The sequence below is a fragment of the Lycium ferocissimum genome, chromosome 7 (assembly GCF_029784015.1).
Source record: "Lycium ferocissimum isolate CSIRO_LF1 chromosome 7, AGI_CSIRO_Lferr_CH_V1, whole genome shotgun sequence".
NCBI classification, from domain to species: domain Eukaryota; kingdom Viridiplantae; phylum Streptophyta; class Magnoliopsida; order Solanales; family Solanaceae; genus Lycium; species Lycium ferocissimum.
Window position 1 is genome coordinate 19,265,834 of NC_081348.1, and position 17,344 is coordinate 19,283,177.

The window sequence follows — 17,344 nt, forward strand, 5'->3', positions numbered from 1 at the left end:
TGAACCGTAACCTACAGAGAGAGTTTTTGGAAATTCCCTAAAAACTCTCCAATTTACACAATGCCGCGACGACGGCACTACGACGACGTGGAAGCAGAAGAGGAAGTTTATCAAGATGAGGGCGGTGATAGAGGACGTAATATGTCCATGGTTAACGGGCTGCGGGAATAGTTGAAGCCATACCCAAGGCTGTTTTCCAAACATATTTCAAGTAATTGTAGTAAAACTTGACCAGTTGACCCTATTTAAGTAATTACCGTAAGATCATAATGAAAACACATTTTTTGCTTTTCTTCTTGACTAATACGATATTGAGATTATTTTTTTGGGAATGCGATTGGTTAATTTCTAAGATCACTTCGTCCTAGGCTTTTTGTTAGTCAGGTAAAGCCCCCAAGCGGCCTAAACGCGACATACAGACTCCTTATTCTTCATTGATTAATTAAGAATTCATCAGGAAATGTATTGAAATTTTTTGTTTTTTTGATATCGGGATTTGAAAATTATTTTGATTTGAGGTTGAAAGAAAGCATTTATTGTAGTTAAAATTTGAAAGTTATAGTAGTTTTTATTTAGAAAAAGATTCATGAAAGTTGAATGTGCCATAGCTTCAATTAAAAACGCAGAATTCTCAGGTTCAAAGTTAAGCTTGAATAGCTCTTTAATAGAGTAGAATACATATTGCGTTATTGTGATATGAAAGCGTGGGAGCTCATGGATATATCTCAGGTTCGAAATCCCCGGCCTACGACAACAGGGGATTTGCCTTTTGGGTCGAGCTCGTCGCACGGGACTTGTCTAGTGCGGGTTAACTCTCTTGTGTGGTTTGCAGGCTATTGCACGGAGTTTAGTTTCTCGTGCGCACTTTTAAGAAGGATAGGCCGCGGGTTCCATGTCATCAAAAAAAAAAAATGTCATAGGTGTTAGGAAAATATGTCTAGTATAACCTAGAAATATCTAGAAATGGAGAAGAATTCAGTGATGTTTTTTCTTATAAAGTTGATATGACAAAAGAGTTGATGTAGAGCAAGTGAATAGGTTTCACTTGCCTAGGTTTAGAATGCTATAAAGTAGAAATTTTGGGCTTGTAATTTTGTCGGAACACTGATGAATAGGCAACGAGGATTGGGACTAGTGGAATATGGTGTGTGTGGGGAAAAAGGATAATCAAGAGAAGGCAGTAAGCCGGAACTATTCTGTGATTCGCATTTCTGAATTTGGTGCAAGGATTTTGTAGGTACTTCTTGTCTACTGAAAGTAGAATAAAGATGGATTCTGAAGGGACTGGATATGTTTAAGACTATGAAATCTGTATAAAAAATGTTACGTATAAGAAATTTGGAAGAAATGGTCGCTCACGAACCTTAGTTTACTTGGGATTGTCTAAGGCTGGGATCAAAAAGTTTCGTTATATTTAATCCCATTGGCTGAAAGGATTCGTTGCTTTATAAAAAAGCACCATTGGCTGAAAGGAAATTATTTGACCCAGATTCCCTCTGGCTTAACTGTTGTAGACAGTGGCATCAGCTTCGGGAAAATTATTCGACACAGTGCATCAGCCAAATGGTTTGGTTATATTTACCACCATTGGCTAAAAGGAAATTATTTGGCACAGATCCTCTCTGGCTTAGCTGTCGTAGGCAGTGGCATCAGCTTTGTGGAAATCTTTATTTCGATATACTCTATATAGTTTTTACCTATCAAAAAAATTGTACTACATGTAGTTTGCTCGCAGTCCACTTTGTGTTTGCTGAAATTTATTTTCCACTGTGAGCTCGAAGGACCTGAATTTATTTGTCTAGAATAAACATAACGGAAACTTAGTTTATAAATGTTAACAAGTTTGAGCTTTTTCTGTTCTTATGTATGTGTTGGTGTTGATTGTTAGATTTTTGTTTGCAGATTTCATAGTGGATGGTGGAGCGGAGATACCTGATGAGGATGGTGCCAGACGTGAATATCGTCACCGGCTGTTGCCATAGGATGACCAAGAAGAAGACCTTGAGGAGCTTACGAGGAGCATTCAGCAGAGATATGCGAGGTCAGCTCATGTGGAGTATGACGAGGAAGCAACAGAGGTTGAGCAGCAAGCTCTCTTGCCATCTGTCAGAGATCCAAAGCTGTGGATGGTGAAATGTGCGGTATGGTGTTGGCACTCTGCTCTTAACGCTCAACGTTTTCTTTCTATTTGTAACCATCAAGATTTTATCTTGTAATTTTCTTTCAACATCGTGTTCTGTAGATTGGTCATGAGAGGAAGGTTGCAGCTTGCCTAATGCAAAAGGCAATTGATAGCGGACAAGAATTGCAAATTCGATCAGTTGTAGCCCTTGATCATCTTCAGAACTTTATATACATTGAAGCAGACAAAGAAGCCCATGTGAGGGAGGTATGTGATATATGATAGATTTCGCCTTTTTTTATTCACATTAAGCGTTATATAACATAATTTGTGTATTGAGTACCCAATAACCCCATTATTTGTACGCCACCAATCTACTTCAGGCTTGCAAGGGTATGCGCAATATATATGCCGCTAACGTAAAGGTAGTTCCCATCAAAGAGATGACAGGTATCCTTACGGTTGAAAGCAAAGCGGTTGATCTTGCCAAGGATACTTGGGTCAGAATGAAGACTGGAACTTACAAGACAGACCTTGCAATGGTTGTCAACTATTCTGCATCGTGTGTTTTGCAATGAGTAAATTATTTGATGCTCTGTTGTGATATTCAATCTTTCTGCTTTGTGGGTTGTGCATGTAGATGATATGGGCCAGAGGGTCATTGTAAAATTAATTCCAAGGGTTAACTTACAGGCTCTTGCAAACAAGTTGGTATGTTTATTTGATCGATTCTTGTATTTCAAATATTATTAGAGACTTAGAGTCTTCATTTGCAGAAGAGACTGATAGGTTCTGCATTCTGGAAATGCACGAGTATTAAATGTTAATGTCGTTAGAACTTTTTGACTTCCTAATCTAGTTAACTTGCTGACTTTATACACCTTTGTAGATCCCCATCATTATCTAGTACTGGTTTTTGGCAATTACTAAATTTTTTACTAACCTAAAAGTAAATGTTGATGCCCCTGAAGAAAAGAAAATGTTGATATTGTAATGAACAGTAGATATTCCTTCTTGCATTGTTGATACTGCTTTTGTAGAAGGAAGGGAAGTTCCAAAGAACAAGGCAGTTATTCCTCCCCCGCGCTTAATGAATATTGATGAAGCTAGGTAATTGTTCCTTGGTATCTCTAGCTTCAATAAGAGCACAATCGATGGCCTATATAGAATTGTTAAATCTGTTTTTCATGGTTTGCAGAGAGATGAATATACGTCACGAGGACAGGTGACTATTTTGACAATATTGGAAATATGTCGTTCAGAGATGGTTTCTTGTATAAGACAGTGGCAATGAAATCAATCAGCACTCAGAACATACATCCAACTTTTGATGAACTTGAGAAATTTCGCCAAACTGGTGAGGGTGGTGAAGGCAATACAGCTAGTCTATTGAAAAGCTTCGTTTTATGAAGGGTGACCGCGTTATAGTGGTGAAGGGGGGACAAAGGAACTTGAAAGGCTGTGTTGAGAAAGTTGAGGAAGATACTGTTCATATCAGACCAGATGAGAAAGACCTTCCTATGGTACTATTCCCCCTTCTTTGAAAATGTTTTGTTCATGCATCGAGTGTTAGAAGAAGTGGGTACTGTACTTTTTACTATTAATATGTTTCCTTTGGCAGGAAACTCTGGCTTTTAGTGACAAAGAGCTACGCAAGTACTTTCAGATGGGAGATCACGTGAAAGTAATATCTGGTTCATCTGAAGGTGCAACTGGTATGGTTGAATCTGTTAAGGAGCATGTGGTGAACTTGATATCAAATACAACTAAGGAGCGTGTAAGTTGGGCATATCTGGTAACTTGAGGTCTCTAATCTGAAGTCCTTGAGAAGAATGAGGATACCATTTTTTTGTATCTGCAGCTCTGTGTGTTTGCTGATAATGCTGTTCAGAGTTCTGAAGTTACATCTGGTCCCACTCGTTTTGGGGAGTATGAGCTCCATGACCTTGTAAAACTAGAGTAAGCATTTTCTTCTTATAAGGGTTAAGGGTTCTGCACTAAACAGTTTAGTCCTTTTCAAACCAATATCTAAATTTCTTAATTGATTCCATTTTGTGCAGCAATAAAAGCTTTGGTGTGATTATAAGTGTAGACAGTGAAGCCTTCCAGGTGAGTACTATAGTTTTGAGGTTGACATTATTACGTTAATTGTGTTGCTCACATTTAGGTGATGTTAATAGGTCCTAAAAGGTGTGCCTGATAGACCTGAGGTAGCACTTGTTAGACTTAGAGAGATCAAAGAGAAAGTTGAGAAGAAAGGATATGCCCAAGATTACTGTGAGAACCAATTAGCGGTGAAAGACCTGGTAAAAGTTATTGAGGGTCCTTTCAAAGTGAGTATGCCCTTTCCAAAGATTTTCTTGTTACCGACATTGTTCATACGTTGTGTATGTTGTCGTCATAACCATTCTTGTTAATTATAGGGAAAACAAGGTCCTGTAGAACACATCTTCAAAGGAATTGTTTTTATTAATGATCGCCATCACCTTGAGCATGCTGGTTTCATTTGTGCCAAAAGCCAATCTTGTAAGTTGATTGGTGGCTCACAGGCAAATGGTGATAGAAATGTATGTATATCTGTATGTTGTTGCTTCTGGAAGTTTGAGCAATTGTTTTTGCATATCATAACTATTCTCTTGCTATCTGAAAATTTTGCCTAAATGGAACTCCTTTAGGGTAACCTGTGTTCATCAAGATCTGCGGGTCTCAGAACTCCATCCCATGCTCCTCAATATCCAATGAGATCCTCTAGAGGTGGCGTGACTATGAGCTATGAGTTTCTGATAATGGTGCTATCTTGATGTTCTAAGTCATTCCTTTTATTTTATATACCTATGGAGTCCTTTTTTTGATCATTGGCCTTTTAGATTAAATGCTACATTTCACATTTGTGAACCTTACTTTCCTGTTTTCTGTTTAAATCATTGTTTCTTCTAACTTTCATGCTTGGTGTGCTCTAGATGGAGGCAGACATAGAGGTGGAAGAGGGCATGATGTGAAAATTGGAGCTGATGTGAAAATTAGCCCTGGGCCCTATAAAGGCTGTAAGGGGTGTGTTCTTGGTATCGAAGGAACTTCAGTCCGAGTTGAGCTGGAAGCCCAGATGAAAGTTGTTAGAGGCAAGTTTTTCTTCAATCTGGTTGCCCTCATTTTTTTTTTTCTTTCTTGGGTTGTGGGGTGGGTTGAACCAAAAATGATTCGATAAAAACAAAAGGCCGTCTTCTTTGTATTTTTATGGAGGTAAGCTTAGTCGAATCCTCTTATGGACACTATCATTTCCTTTTTGAAGTTTTTGTTTATCCAACTTTTAATTGCTGAACATTCATTGTTGACTTTAATGTTTCTTGCAGTTGATCGCAATTATATTTTGGATAATGTTAATGTGTCCACACCAATCCGGTAAGTGTATTTCTGCTGGAAACTTTGAGTTATTGAGTGCTAGCTGTCTAATTATTGTTCTGTTTTTGGAGAGCCATCTAGACATGGTTTGGGAAGTGAAACACCATCACATCCTTCGAGGACTCCACTTCATCCAGTCATGACACCCACGAGAGATCCTGGAGGTCCATTTTTCTGCTGCTTTGTTGCTGTGGTGTTCTTCATCTGTTTTTACTTTTTTCCAGCTGTTTGACTTTCGCTTTTTTGGTCATTTTCCTCAATAGCAACACCTATCCATGATGGCATGAGGACGCTGATGCCTCACAGAGCATGGAATCCAATGCGTCCACCTAGGTATGTTGTATCATAGGAGAAAATAAGACAAATGGCTTAGGTTATGAAAATAGAAGAAGTAAAGGCCATGCATCCTGCCTAGTTCTTATTTGACCAGACACTAATTGATATCATCCTAAAAGAAATGAAAATGAGCTATGTCTTCACTTAAAACGTGACATTCATGTCTATTCTATAGTTTAGATCATGGAAATGCGGATCTGTCCATATGCATTCACGTGTGAATTTCTCGTATATAAGATGGGTGAGGATCAGATTAAATTATGGTGTAGTGCTTGCATTTGTGCATTTAGCTACAAAGAGTGAAGTGCAGGTTTTTTTGGTCTTCTTTTATTTCATGATTACACTTTAGGTGGCCGGCTCACCCTTTAGATTACAGTCTCGCAATTTCAGTTTGTTGCTCTTACTGTTTTATGGGTTGCAGTTCCATTTTCTTGATATTAACTGGTTGCAATTGCAAAATGCTAGGGACAATTGGGAAGACGGAAACCCTGCTTCTTGGGGGTCAAGTCTGCAATATCAGGTTTTTTCTCTTTCCACTTCATTTCTGTGTAAATTGGATTGTTCTCTTTTAATGTGATTGTAATGTTTCCTTTCATTTTTCAGCCGTCGAGTCCTCCTCGTTCAAGGGCGTAATAAGCACCTACCCCTGGCTCTGGTTGGACTAACACAGTAATGCTGGGTATTGTTAAGGTTGATGATACTCCTGATGTTAAAATATTAGACATGGTTATGTTTGGAGTTAGAGTATGCGTAGTGACAATCAATTCTAGTTACTGAACACGCTGGGGTCAACAATAGTTTGCATTTGCACTATATTTCATATGCTAATAGATAAGTAGAATATAAAAAATCATCTTTTTTGTTTGCTATCATACAAGAGAAATCAGCTATTGAACTTTCTGGAGTGCTGATAGTAATTTTTTTTCCTTCTGCATCCTCTGTGTCAGTATAATGCTTCACTATAAGTCATTTGGCAGAATCAAATTTGGAAAATTGAGATGATAGCTTGGCAAAGTCAATTTTCTCTTAGGTGATGCTGTCTGCTGATTGTGTGATGGTTTGATATGTAGATTTCGCAGTGTGTTTTTAGTACTATGTACCATTTCGTCATTTGGGATTTTTCTTATTTCTCTCCCCAAAATTGTGGTGAACAACTGAACATACAAGCATGTGAACCTATAGGAGAGTTATCGGTTTTACAAGGAAAATTCATTTCTTTTGGGGAATCAACTAGCATTTTTTCTGACTATAACCACAAAAAAGAAGCAGCTAGTTTATGCTTCAGTTTGTTTTTATTTTCCCTTTCAAAGCTATGAAACAAGCATTAAGGTCACAGGGTCTAGTAAAATGACCCAATCTTCTTGGAAAAATTATCCAAGTAGCCGCTTTAATGATTCTCAGTAAAACATAGCCACAATTCACATTGTATTTAAGATTTAGCCACTTTTTAATATGTTCAAAATTGCTGCCTTCTTCTGAGGCTTCTTCTTATTCTTATGTTGGTGATTTTTTTTGGACTATTAGAAGCTTGTCATAGCTTGGGGCGGCACTATTTTTATAAATTACAAATAAAACCTCTGTCATCTAGACACTTGATTATAGTGGCATGTACATGTTTTTCTTTAAGCGATGTGAACTCATTTTGATTATGCAAGGCATAACTTGATGTTTGAACTGAGGATTGCAAACTTCAGGCCAGTGTCTAAATTTTGAATTTCGAAGTTCGAGTCACTTTGGAATACTGGTTTGAAGTTCAAACTGTACTCAATTTGCTCATTTAAGATATTAACTAATATGGATTCATTCTTGTTTAACCCATAATAAAATGAATTGAAAACGGGTTAACCATTCATTTTCAGTTCTGTGGTTTGTTGGGCTGTCAATGTAAACTGACATCTCAAGTTTCCTTTTGCTTTATATGCTGTTTATCCATATAATCCATTTGCATCACGCCTTTACTCAATTGTCACTGCTCTCTTATTCACCTTAACTTCTCTTGTAGCCTGTAGGGTCGTGGCGAAACTTGTATTTTCACTAATAAGAATTAAAATATAAAAAAGTATATATACAAATAAGTCCAGAAAATTCAAGAAGTTTATATGAATAATTTTTATACTTATATACGCAATGTAAATTTTTCAAATGAAAGGGTGTCAATTGACGCAAATTGAAAAAAATGGCTCATACAGTTAAAATGAATAAATTTCCCTGCAAAAATTTATAGACACAAGTGTTATCTCTGTCAAAAGTCGAGCCTAGTTTTCTTTTCAATTTCTACCATGTAATGTAACTGCAAATTAGCATATTTGAATGGATACATTGCATCTCAAAAGTCATCATCAAGTACGTACTATCATTCCTTCTCTCGAATATCAATAAGAACAAGAATTATTTTATGTGAAATGACTAATCCTCACATTTCCATCTCTATATAATTAAACATCCATCCAAACAACAGCAAATGACATACAGGATCTCAAAATGTAGCAAAATAATGGGGATGGCCACACACATATAAATAATTGATACCTCCACAACACTAGTGATTGAAATAATTGCGATCCCTATAAGTTTGTCCCCATTAGCAAAGCACATGGCCTTGCTTCCCAATAACTTTAATATGTCATGTTACTTGTCTTCATTTTATTAGATAACTTCAATTGTCACTTACACATAGGGCCACACATACAATAATATATAATGCAAGATTCCCAAAATTGGGCTCCAACCAATATGAGGCTGTCATACAGTTGACAACTATTCAGATCTCTTCTTCTCATAAATAACATTTTCATAATTTTTATATATATAAACCATCAAATTACAACAGATGTAGAAATTCCAAGGTCAATACATAATTTGACCATGGAAACCCAAAAAGAAAAAAGAAAAAAACAATGAACAATTAAGTGGAACATCAAGTTCAGCTTCTGTTCTTGCATTTCTCCACTGCTCTTGGTGCTGCATAAAGTTTAAATATTTATGTTAGTGAAAGAATTTGGATAAGAAAATAAGGAAAACTACAATGGAAAGGGGAAAATAGTTTTAAGTTAATCACCGTAGATAATAAAATAAAAACACAAAAGTATATTTACCTAGTCCAATGGCTTCTGATCCTTTCATTATCCTTAGTCGTTTGCATGAATCAACAAACATCCTAGAATAAAAGTAAAAAGTAGTCAAGTTAATCACCAAATTTACATTACAAAATAAAAAGTGTATGACGGAAAATAAATAAAATATATTGGAGATGTAAGTAGAAACTTACTCCCAAGGTACATCACCAACAAGCATCCAGTCTCCATCCTTGTCTTCATAGGTAGGTACATAGTCTGAGCCATTTAAGAGGTCTATCAATTTGCTCTCATTCATGAAATCCTTAAATCCATGAGTCCCACAATTTCCTACACATCAAGACAAAATTATTATATCAGGACAAAATGAAGAAAAAATAATACTACTCGTTTCACTTCATGTTAATAGACAAAAAAATTCCACCAGAATGTGACGAGATGAATGGGATTTTTTGATCTACTTTTAATTAGAGGTCTTATTTTCGAGCATTGAAAATGGTGAATCTTAATTGAAAATGTTTCCCCCTTTAACAGGCTCTACAGGACATGAATTAGTCGAATAATAGATGCATGCCGAATATTGAATCATTATATACCAAAAAAAAAAAATGATAAGAGTTTCCCAAATTTATACCATCAACGTAATTTAACTATTAGAGTATCATTTTTATAAGAACACTCACTAAGTAAGTAATCTACGAGATTTATTTTATTTATAAGTGATCTGATGTAAATATATTTTACATTATCTGTGCTTAGAGATTTAAAACTCTTTTATGCGTTTGTGTTTTGTTCTAACAAAATGGAAACCGATCGGACATAATTAAATTCTCTATCTTTATAAATGACTAATTGAAGTGTGTAAATATAATAAATTGCAAAGAATTTAATTAAATAAATAAATAAATATTTACCAATGGTGAAAGAGCTGAACATTTTGCCAAGTGCATCAGAAAGTTGTTGGTAGCTTTTGTACATCTTTAAGTCCACTTTACGTAAGTATGGAGCACCATCAACACTAACTTTCACAAAGGCTGCGCCGGTGCCGGTGCCGGAGCTTTCGCCGGTGCCGGTGTTGTTCTTCTGGACAGTCAATACATTCTTCCTAAATGATCTCACTGGTGGCCAACCCACAACTTGTGCCCTAAGATATGGAATAATAAACACAATTTTCCATTAGTACCATGCACTTAATTATTTCCACCAATTTTAAAATTTATAATTAAAAAAAAAAGGATATTTTAAAAAATATACAACTTTTGAAAATATTTACGCCACGTAGCCTAATATACAACATTATTATACAGGGGGAAAAGCATTAAACATAATGTATTAGCCTTGTATAAAGTGTATAATATTGTATCAAAGGTGAGATAAAGGCTAAATCGGGTGTTTATACACAAAGTTTGAGCTACGTGGCGTAAACATTTTCAAAAATAGACATAGAGCATAATTTTCCCATCCCTAGTTCCATAAAAATGTTACTCCTATAATTCTTTAGTGCTAATTTATTTTTAAAGATATTGAATTGAGACGAATTTAAATGGAGCGATGTGAATCGTGAGAATTCGTATAATGAATCTTAATTTATTTGGATTGAAGCGCAGTAACAATTATTGCTGTAAAATTGAATTTAGGAATAAGAGAAAATAATTAATTACCAAAATACCCCACTTGAGATTTTTGGGGTATGAGAGATATATGTTGAACTTAATTAGGACTTATTTAATTTGTTGAAATGAAAAAGATAGCTACTTTATAATAAAGTGATTTAGCTAGATGTAAAGTACTTTTATATAGTATTACTAGTAGCATTAATGAAATTATTATCTTTCTAAGCACACACATGCCTTGTCTCACCAAGAGGTAACAAAGAAATGCTATGTAAAGTACCTCCAGATTTGTTTTCTAAAATAATTATTCGCATTTTCAAAAAAGGAAGAAAAGATAATAAATAAAAGGTCCATGTGTTTTCCACTAAAAATGTTGGGTCATGAAAGTAAAAGATTCCAAATGTTTTGTTCCTTTCCCCATCATCCAGACAAATCAAGAACCAACCACAGCCATATCCCTCAAGTCCAATTTTCTCAAAATGATAGGTTGCAGTTCTGACACCTAACATTAGATTTTTCCCATTCGGGACAAATTTTAGAAAAACGAATTATAGTAATCCTAATCTTATACGAAACAGTGTTATTTCCTTGCTATTCAATAAAATTTCTAATAATTCGAGGAGGAATTAGGATTTTGAATATAAATTCTAAATTTAGAATTAACTCTTGGAGTTTTGAATAAATTAGCTATACATATTAAATAAATTTTTTGATACAAATATAAGATCTAAACAAAGTTATTGAATTTTGTCGAACTAGATCGATGTCTGCCAATAATAATAATAATAATAATAATAAGTTTTGTTTTGACATACCCAAAGTTCTTTCTTAGTTCAATGTTTGATCCCTAACATAGATTAGTTAGGCATATATTCAATTAGCATGATCTACAATAAAAATCCAGTAGTACCTTATAACACAAGAAACGAAGTAATTACAATTTGCATGAGAAAGAGGTTTACAAAAGAGATAATTCAACTACAAAAACCAGAAAAGAAACTTTCTCTGTCCCTATTTTTGTTATACAATACTCCTAAACATAAAACACACAGTAAATATTTACGAACTTGTCAAGAATTCGGAGACTACTAGCTATAAGCATACTCTAAACATAAAACACACAGTAAATATTTAAGAACTTGTCAACAATTCCAAGACTACTAGCTATAAGCATACTCTAAACATAAAACTTAAAAAAAAATGCATCACCTTTCTAATTATCTAAAAAGAATACTCCTACAAGGCTAAAAAATATTATCTGCAAAGCAATTAATATAAAGAGAAATGCATATTAATTAACTTACTTGGCTGGTGGCTTAGAAGGATCATTAGAGCTTGGCACATTAATATTGTTATTCTTCTCCTTCATGTTGTCAACTTGATTATCCATTGTAGAATCCTTTGAAGAAAGGTTTAATTTCAAATCAACAGTTTCTGAAAAAGCTCTCTTTCCATTGTTCTTATTAGTCGATTCGACATCATTTCCATTGGCTCCTGGCAACCCTAGCCTCAGCTCCGTCTCCGCTTCATAATCCAATCGAATTTTGTCACACTCTGCTCCCAGTACGCTCGTCATATTTCTATCAAGATTTTAACGTGGAAAATCCTTCAGAATATAATAAAAATAATTTACTTTTTTTTTTTTTTTGCCTACTCTCTTTTCTTTGGTGTTTTTGAAGAATATAAGGTGAGAATGAAAGTGTAAGAAGGGTATAATGAGCATGAGAAAGCATGCTATATATGAAATAATAATATGTGAAGAGTGTGTTGGGCAATTGAGGTTTTTTTTTAGACGGCAAGGATTTTGCCACGTCGAAGTGAATGATTAAACGGTTTGGGCTCGGGTTGTCGGATAGTTTATGTCACCAATGACGTGTTGTGGTTTTTTGATTGGGTTTTATAGCTTTTATTTTTATTTTAAAATTTTTGTTTTCTTGTTTGGAATAATGGATTAAGCAAGTTGGCAACTGTTTTTGCGTCTGCTTTTTGTTTGCTAGGCTTCACTTATTGTTGTTCTTTTTTCCTTTTTTCCGGTAATAATCAATTAAAAATCATGAGATAAATAGTGTGATGAGACATTAAAGGGGACAACAATGACAACTTTTTTCTCAGCAAACAAAAAGTAATCAATTAATCAGGTAATTAATTAAAGGGTAAAATAATTAAAAAGAAGAAAGGCAAAAAGTAAACAAGAGACGAGGAAAGAGCCAAGAGACTTTTTTTCTTTTATTAGCTAGATGTCCCCTAAATTGTCTGCCTTAATTCTTGTGTTCAAATAACTTATACTACCACGCAACATATTTCAAGGTGTTCGTACTCTGTTTGTTCTCATGCATTTGTCAATACTTTATAAATGAAAAAGATTTAAACTGTTACTCAATCTTCACGAAAACCAGTGCGATATTATCATTTTTTTTTTTTTAAGAAATAGTTGTGACAACACAAAATGAAGCGCTCATGACAACGTTGTTGGTTCACTCTCCCTATTAAAGGTTGTGTTGAGGTGGTAAATACCCTTTCATCCAATTTTTAATTAATTAAAGATATCGGGTCTGAAGAAATCACCTTTGATAGGGCGTGCTTTGTTCTCAAAGTGAAATTTTCCGTTATGAAATCAAATTACTCGAGATCCAAAGCGAATACCGTACATCGAGTGTGAAAAAAAATACTCAATTTAACCACACACAAAAATACCTACTCAAATATGTCTAACTTATATACTGATATCAAAATATTCTTAACTCAAGTCGATGGAAACTATAATAATTATTAGGATCAATTATCATAGCACTCACGGGAAGCTAGATCATCGTATGGAGCAGTGTATCTGTAATGCATGAAAGGAGTCATGTTAAGTCCACTGATTTAATGAATGATATAAACACAATTCGTAATTTGAACGGACAAACATTTAAAAATATACTATGTATACTGTTACTATGATGGTGTTATGTAATTATTATACAATCAGTGCTATCATTTAATCTGTTGCTACCATTTCATCTAAATTACCGATCAATGCTATCTGTAATAATCTTTTAAGAATCTGATTGTGTGAATCATTTTTACACCATCAATACATAAAAACTTAATTTCTAATTTCAAACATATTGGTTTATAGCTTTACTGAATATCCAATACAGAAGCCCTTTGGTTTAGAAAAATGTCAGAATTGATAACCAAGTTATATATGTATCTCATACACAATATATGTTAATGTATCATATTTATTACTTGATACTGATCAAAGCTAGCTAATACTTATACTGTCCGAAGTTACCATTACCAGAATACTAGAATATCTGATACCTTACTCTCGGAATGTCAAATGAGCGGGTTGAGCTGAATTTGGACAGATTAAAACGGAATGACTTAATAAATGAGGTAGGCTAAAGTGGGCTAAAAAATGAGTGATAGCCCAACTCGCCCAATTTTTACGAAGTTTTTTTTTTTTTTTTTTTTTTTTTTTTTTTTTTTTAGTTCCTTATATTTTTATACCTAACAAAATTACTTCTTTTCTTTTTATGGCTATATATAACATATTAAATTTTTAAAAATGAGTTTTTGAAAATATTTTGACAAGATTTCTCATAGATCAATTTGGGCAACATATCAACCCAATTTTTCATGGGCCGAAATGGATTGGATTGAAATGAATTTAGCTAATAAACGGACAGATATCAGTTCAAACTTGAGCGGATTGAACAGATCATATTTTTACGGGCTACTTTTACCACCTCGATTTTGCGCAGTGTGCAATATATATGTCATAGCGGTTTAGTGGGGCTGCAGCACTTGACAAATCATATGAGTATCTTAATTTTGTTCAGACAACTAAAGAATTCATAAAATTGAACAAGACAATTTCACAGAGAAGCAAGATAAACAGCTAAGATATATATAATTAAGTTTAATGCCAATGACTCAAGTATATTGTGGATAAAGTCATGATATAATCTCAGATCTCAAAATAAAATTATGTAATAATTAATATGGAGTATATATATTGAACATTACTCTTGAATACCTGAACATGTGGATTTAATTACTATAATACACCACTATACGGTACTTAATATGACCTATGCTTGTGAGGCACAAACTGCATTTTCTTATGCTAAGCATTACTTAATAGTCTACCTTTTGAGGGACTTTAATCTGCATCTCTTTTTATCCTATTATATATTGCGTTAAAAAGTGAATTTTTTTCTCTTACTTCCCATGATAAAAGTGGTTTCTTTTATAAACCTTACACCCAAGTAATTCGCCAGGTGAACCCCAATGTAATCAATTATCGACAAGAGCATAAAATTATTAGGGATGGGATAATTACAGCTAAATATCTTCAGGTGATCTAATTTACAACATAGCCCGTAAGTGTATAAATTTTGTATATTTATACTTAAATACATATATAATATACATATACTATACTATCACTATATTAGTGTGTAAATTTTGTTTATTTGAGCTACTTATAGTACTTAAGTTTGGCTGAGGGAAGATAAACGAAAGAATCCAATTATTATTCATCAAAGAGTAGACGAGATTAGCGAGAAACATATTTAGTAATCTCTTCCAGAATTTTAACCACTATTCCAAAGTCAATGGAAATCTTCACAAATTGATAGATTAATATTCATAAATTACTTTTTTCTTTCAATTTTCTTTTTATATATCTTCACACCCACCACCCCTTTTGGCCAAAAACAAACATATCTGGCAACCCAAGCTTTTCAAAAATTATTTTTTCTTGAAAAAAAAAAAAAGGTCAAGACAAGGGAGAAACTATGTGCTAAGCTTTATTGAAGCAGAGAGAATAATAAGAGGGGCCAAACAACAACCAAAAAAAAAGGCTTATGGGAATGGGGACAGTGGGTAATGTACCCTCCAAACCTCAAGCCATGTGCGCCAGCCTCACCTTTACCCAACTCTCTTATGCCATCTTTGGTTCAAACAACCTAGCTTGCTAGTGCTCCTACAACTATTTAATTTAATTATTCTCAAGAAATTCCCTTCTACTTTCCTCTCCCAATACATATTTCATTTCTTTGGTCTACCCTATTTTAATAATTTTTAGTATAATTATAGTAAACTAATTTATATTCGTACAACATAGGGTTCACTGAAAGAGGAACCACTACTTACCAGAGGTTTCTCTATTACAGGGCTAAAACGCGAGCCTTCTAATTAAGGATAAATGCACCTAATTCATCCTCTATACCACATCCCTGACTGGTCTTTCTTCTCTTTTTTTATCTTGAAAAAAAAAAATCTGATTTTTTGATATATTCTTTTTAAATAATTTTTTAGTATAAATGAATTCAGAAATCATTGGCCCGTACTAATTTAGATTCGCACAACATAGAATTCATTGAAAGATGAAGCATGTCGTACCGGATAGAGACAAATTATAATTTTAAGTTTATGGATTTTGAACTCTTAACCCTTTTGCTGACTGGGTCGGGATGGATTATTTATACATATTAAGTGGATTCCTTAATATAAAACAAGGACTAGATTAGAGATGGTTGGTTCTATTGAACCCGTATCATGTGTTGTAGATCTGCCCATTGCTACCATTGGCTTCTCCATTCTAGAGCTCAAACCCGAGATCTCTATTTAAGAACGGAGAGGTCTTTTATTCATACCGCCACATCCCTACATGAATTCATTTTTTAATATCATTATACATTAGAAATGGAGGTTCCTCTTCTTCTTCTTTTTTTCTTTTCTTTTCTTTTTATCCTAAGATGAAGAATCTTTTTATTTTTAAGAAAAGAAAGTTATTTTGATTTCTTCAGTCTGTCCCTATATACGCAACAAAATTATGATTTCCAATTATGAGTAATAGTATTCTTTCAATTAAAATTCATTTGTTTTTGTGGGTAGGCTTGCTCAGAACGTGTCTTGAGATTATATTTTGATCAGAGTAGAGTAAACTAATGGTCACAGGCGAATCTAATAGTCATTGACAATTTGCTATTAAAAACAATTGTGCTCCTGGAACTTTTGCTAATATATGATAGATCTAGGCTGATTTAATTTCAAAATATATGATAGTCATCAACAAGTTTCTAATATCTGAGAATTTCATGAGTTGAAAATGTATTTCACAAGAATCTCTTCATATGAACCATTATTCTAAAATTATGACTCTATTTATATTAATTCTACCTTTGTCTGTTCATGATATTAGGCTAGTATTGATAAATCCTGGCAAATTTAAAAAGATGTTCTAACTTTGAAAGTTAGTTGCATACTGGAAACTAAAAAGCTAATGGAAATGATAAGTACTATATATTTAGCAGATCTTTGATATTTTGATAAAAGGAGGAAGTACTCCATTAAAAGGAAACAAATGATTGCAAAAAATTAAATATTGCTCCTCAAAGGATATCAACTGCCAGTCAAAAGTAAAATTCACTATGGGGTAACAGTGGAAAAACTTGGACAATAAGCGAAAGGCCAGTCCCATAATATCGCGATAGTAATAAAAGGACAATGCCGCTTGTAAAACTCTTACTTTTGTGAGTACGTGATATTGATAGGGCTAGAAGAAGAAGGCGAGGTATGATGAAATCCTATTTTCGAATATGAATTAATTCGATCTTATTATTAATTAGAATATAACTTACCATTCAATCGAATATACTATTTTTCAAGAGGGAAGAGCCATCACTGGGGCTGAAAGTTGAACTAGGCCATCTCTTTCTCCTCAAGTATACATATCATTGTGCTGCAAATTAAGCCAGACTTGAAGGACTGTTCAATTTGCGTTGGATTTTACCCAAATTTAT

The 17,344-nt window shown here is 34.0% G+C and overlaps 1 protein-coding gene and 1 pseudogene across 1 annotated transcript; one reads left to right on the top strand and one right to left on the bottom strand.

The window, feature by feature from the left end:
- The first annotated feature begins 1,001 nt into the window (after positions 1-1,001).
- Positions 1,002-7,149, top strand: LOC132063639 (putative transcription elongation factor SPT5 homolog 1; annotated as a pseudogene).
- Positions 7,150-8,627: 1,478 nt separating this feature from the next.
- On the bottom strand, positions 8,628-12,260 carry LOC132063638 (auxin-responsive protein IAA16). The gene is made up of 5 exons (XM_059456291.1): positions 11,849-12,260; positions 9,846-10,075; positions 9,126-9,261; positions 8,953-9,014; positions 8,628-8,818 (listed from the first exon to the last, which is right to left on the bottom strand). The coding sequence occupies exons 1-5, from the start codon at positions 12,118-12,120 to the stop codon at positions 8,781-8,783; spliced, it is 738 nt and encodes a 245-aa protein (XP_059312274.1). The 5' UTR covers positions 12,121-12,260; the 3' UTR covers positions 8,628-8,780.
- Between the last annotated feature and the right edge of the window lie 5,084 nt (positions 12,261-17,344).

Bases quoted from the DNA above. Each gene is read 5' to 3' on its own strand.
- LOC132063638 (XM_059456291.1), bottom strand. From the start codon at position 12,120: ATGACGAGCGTACTGGGAGCAGAGTGTGACAAAATTCGATTGGATTAT. The intron at 10,076-11,848 runs GTAAGTTAATTA...TCCATATCTTAG, and splicing joins CCTTCTAAGCCACCAGCCAA to GGCACAAGTTGTGGGTTGGC. The intron at 8,819-8,952 runs GTAAATATACTT...AACTTTATGCAG, and splicing joins ATCAGAAGCCATTGGACTAG to CACCAAGAGCAGTGGAGAAA.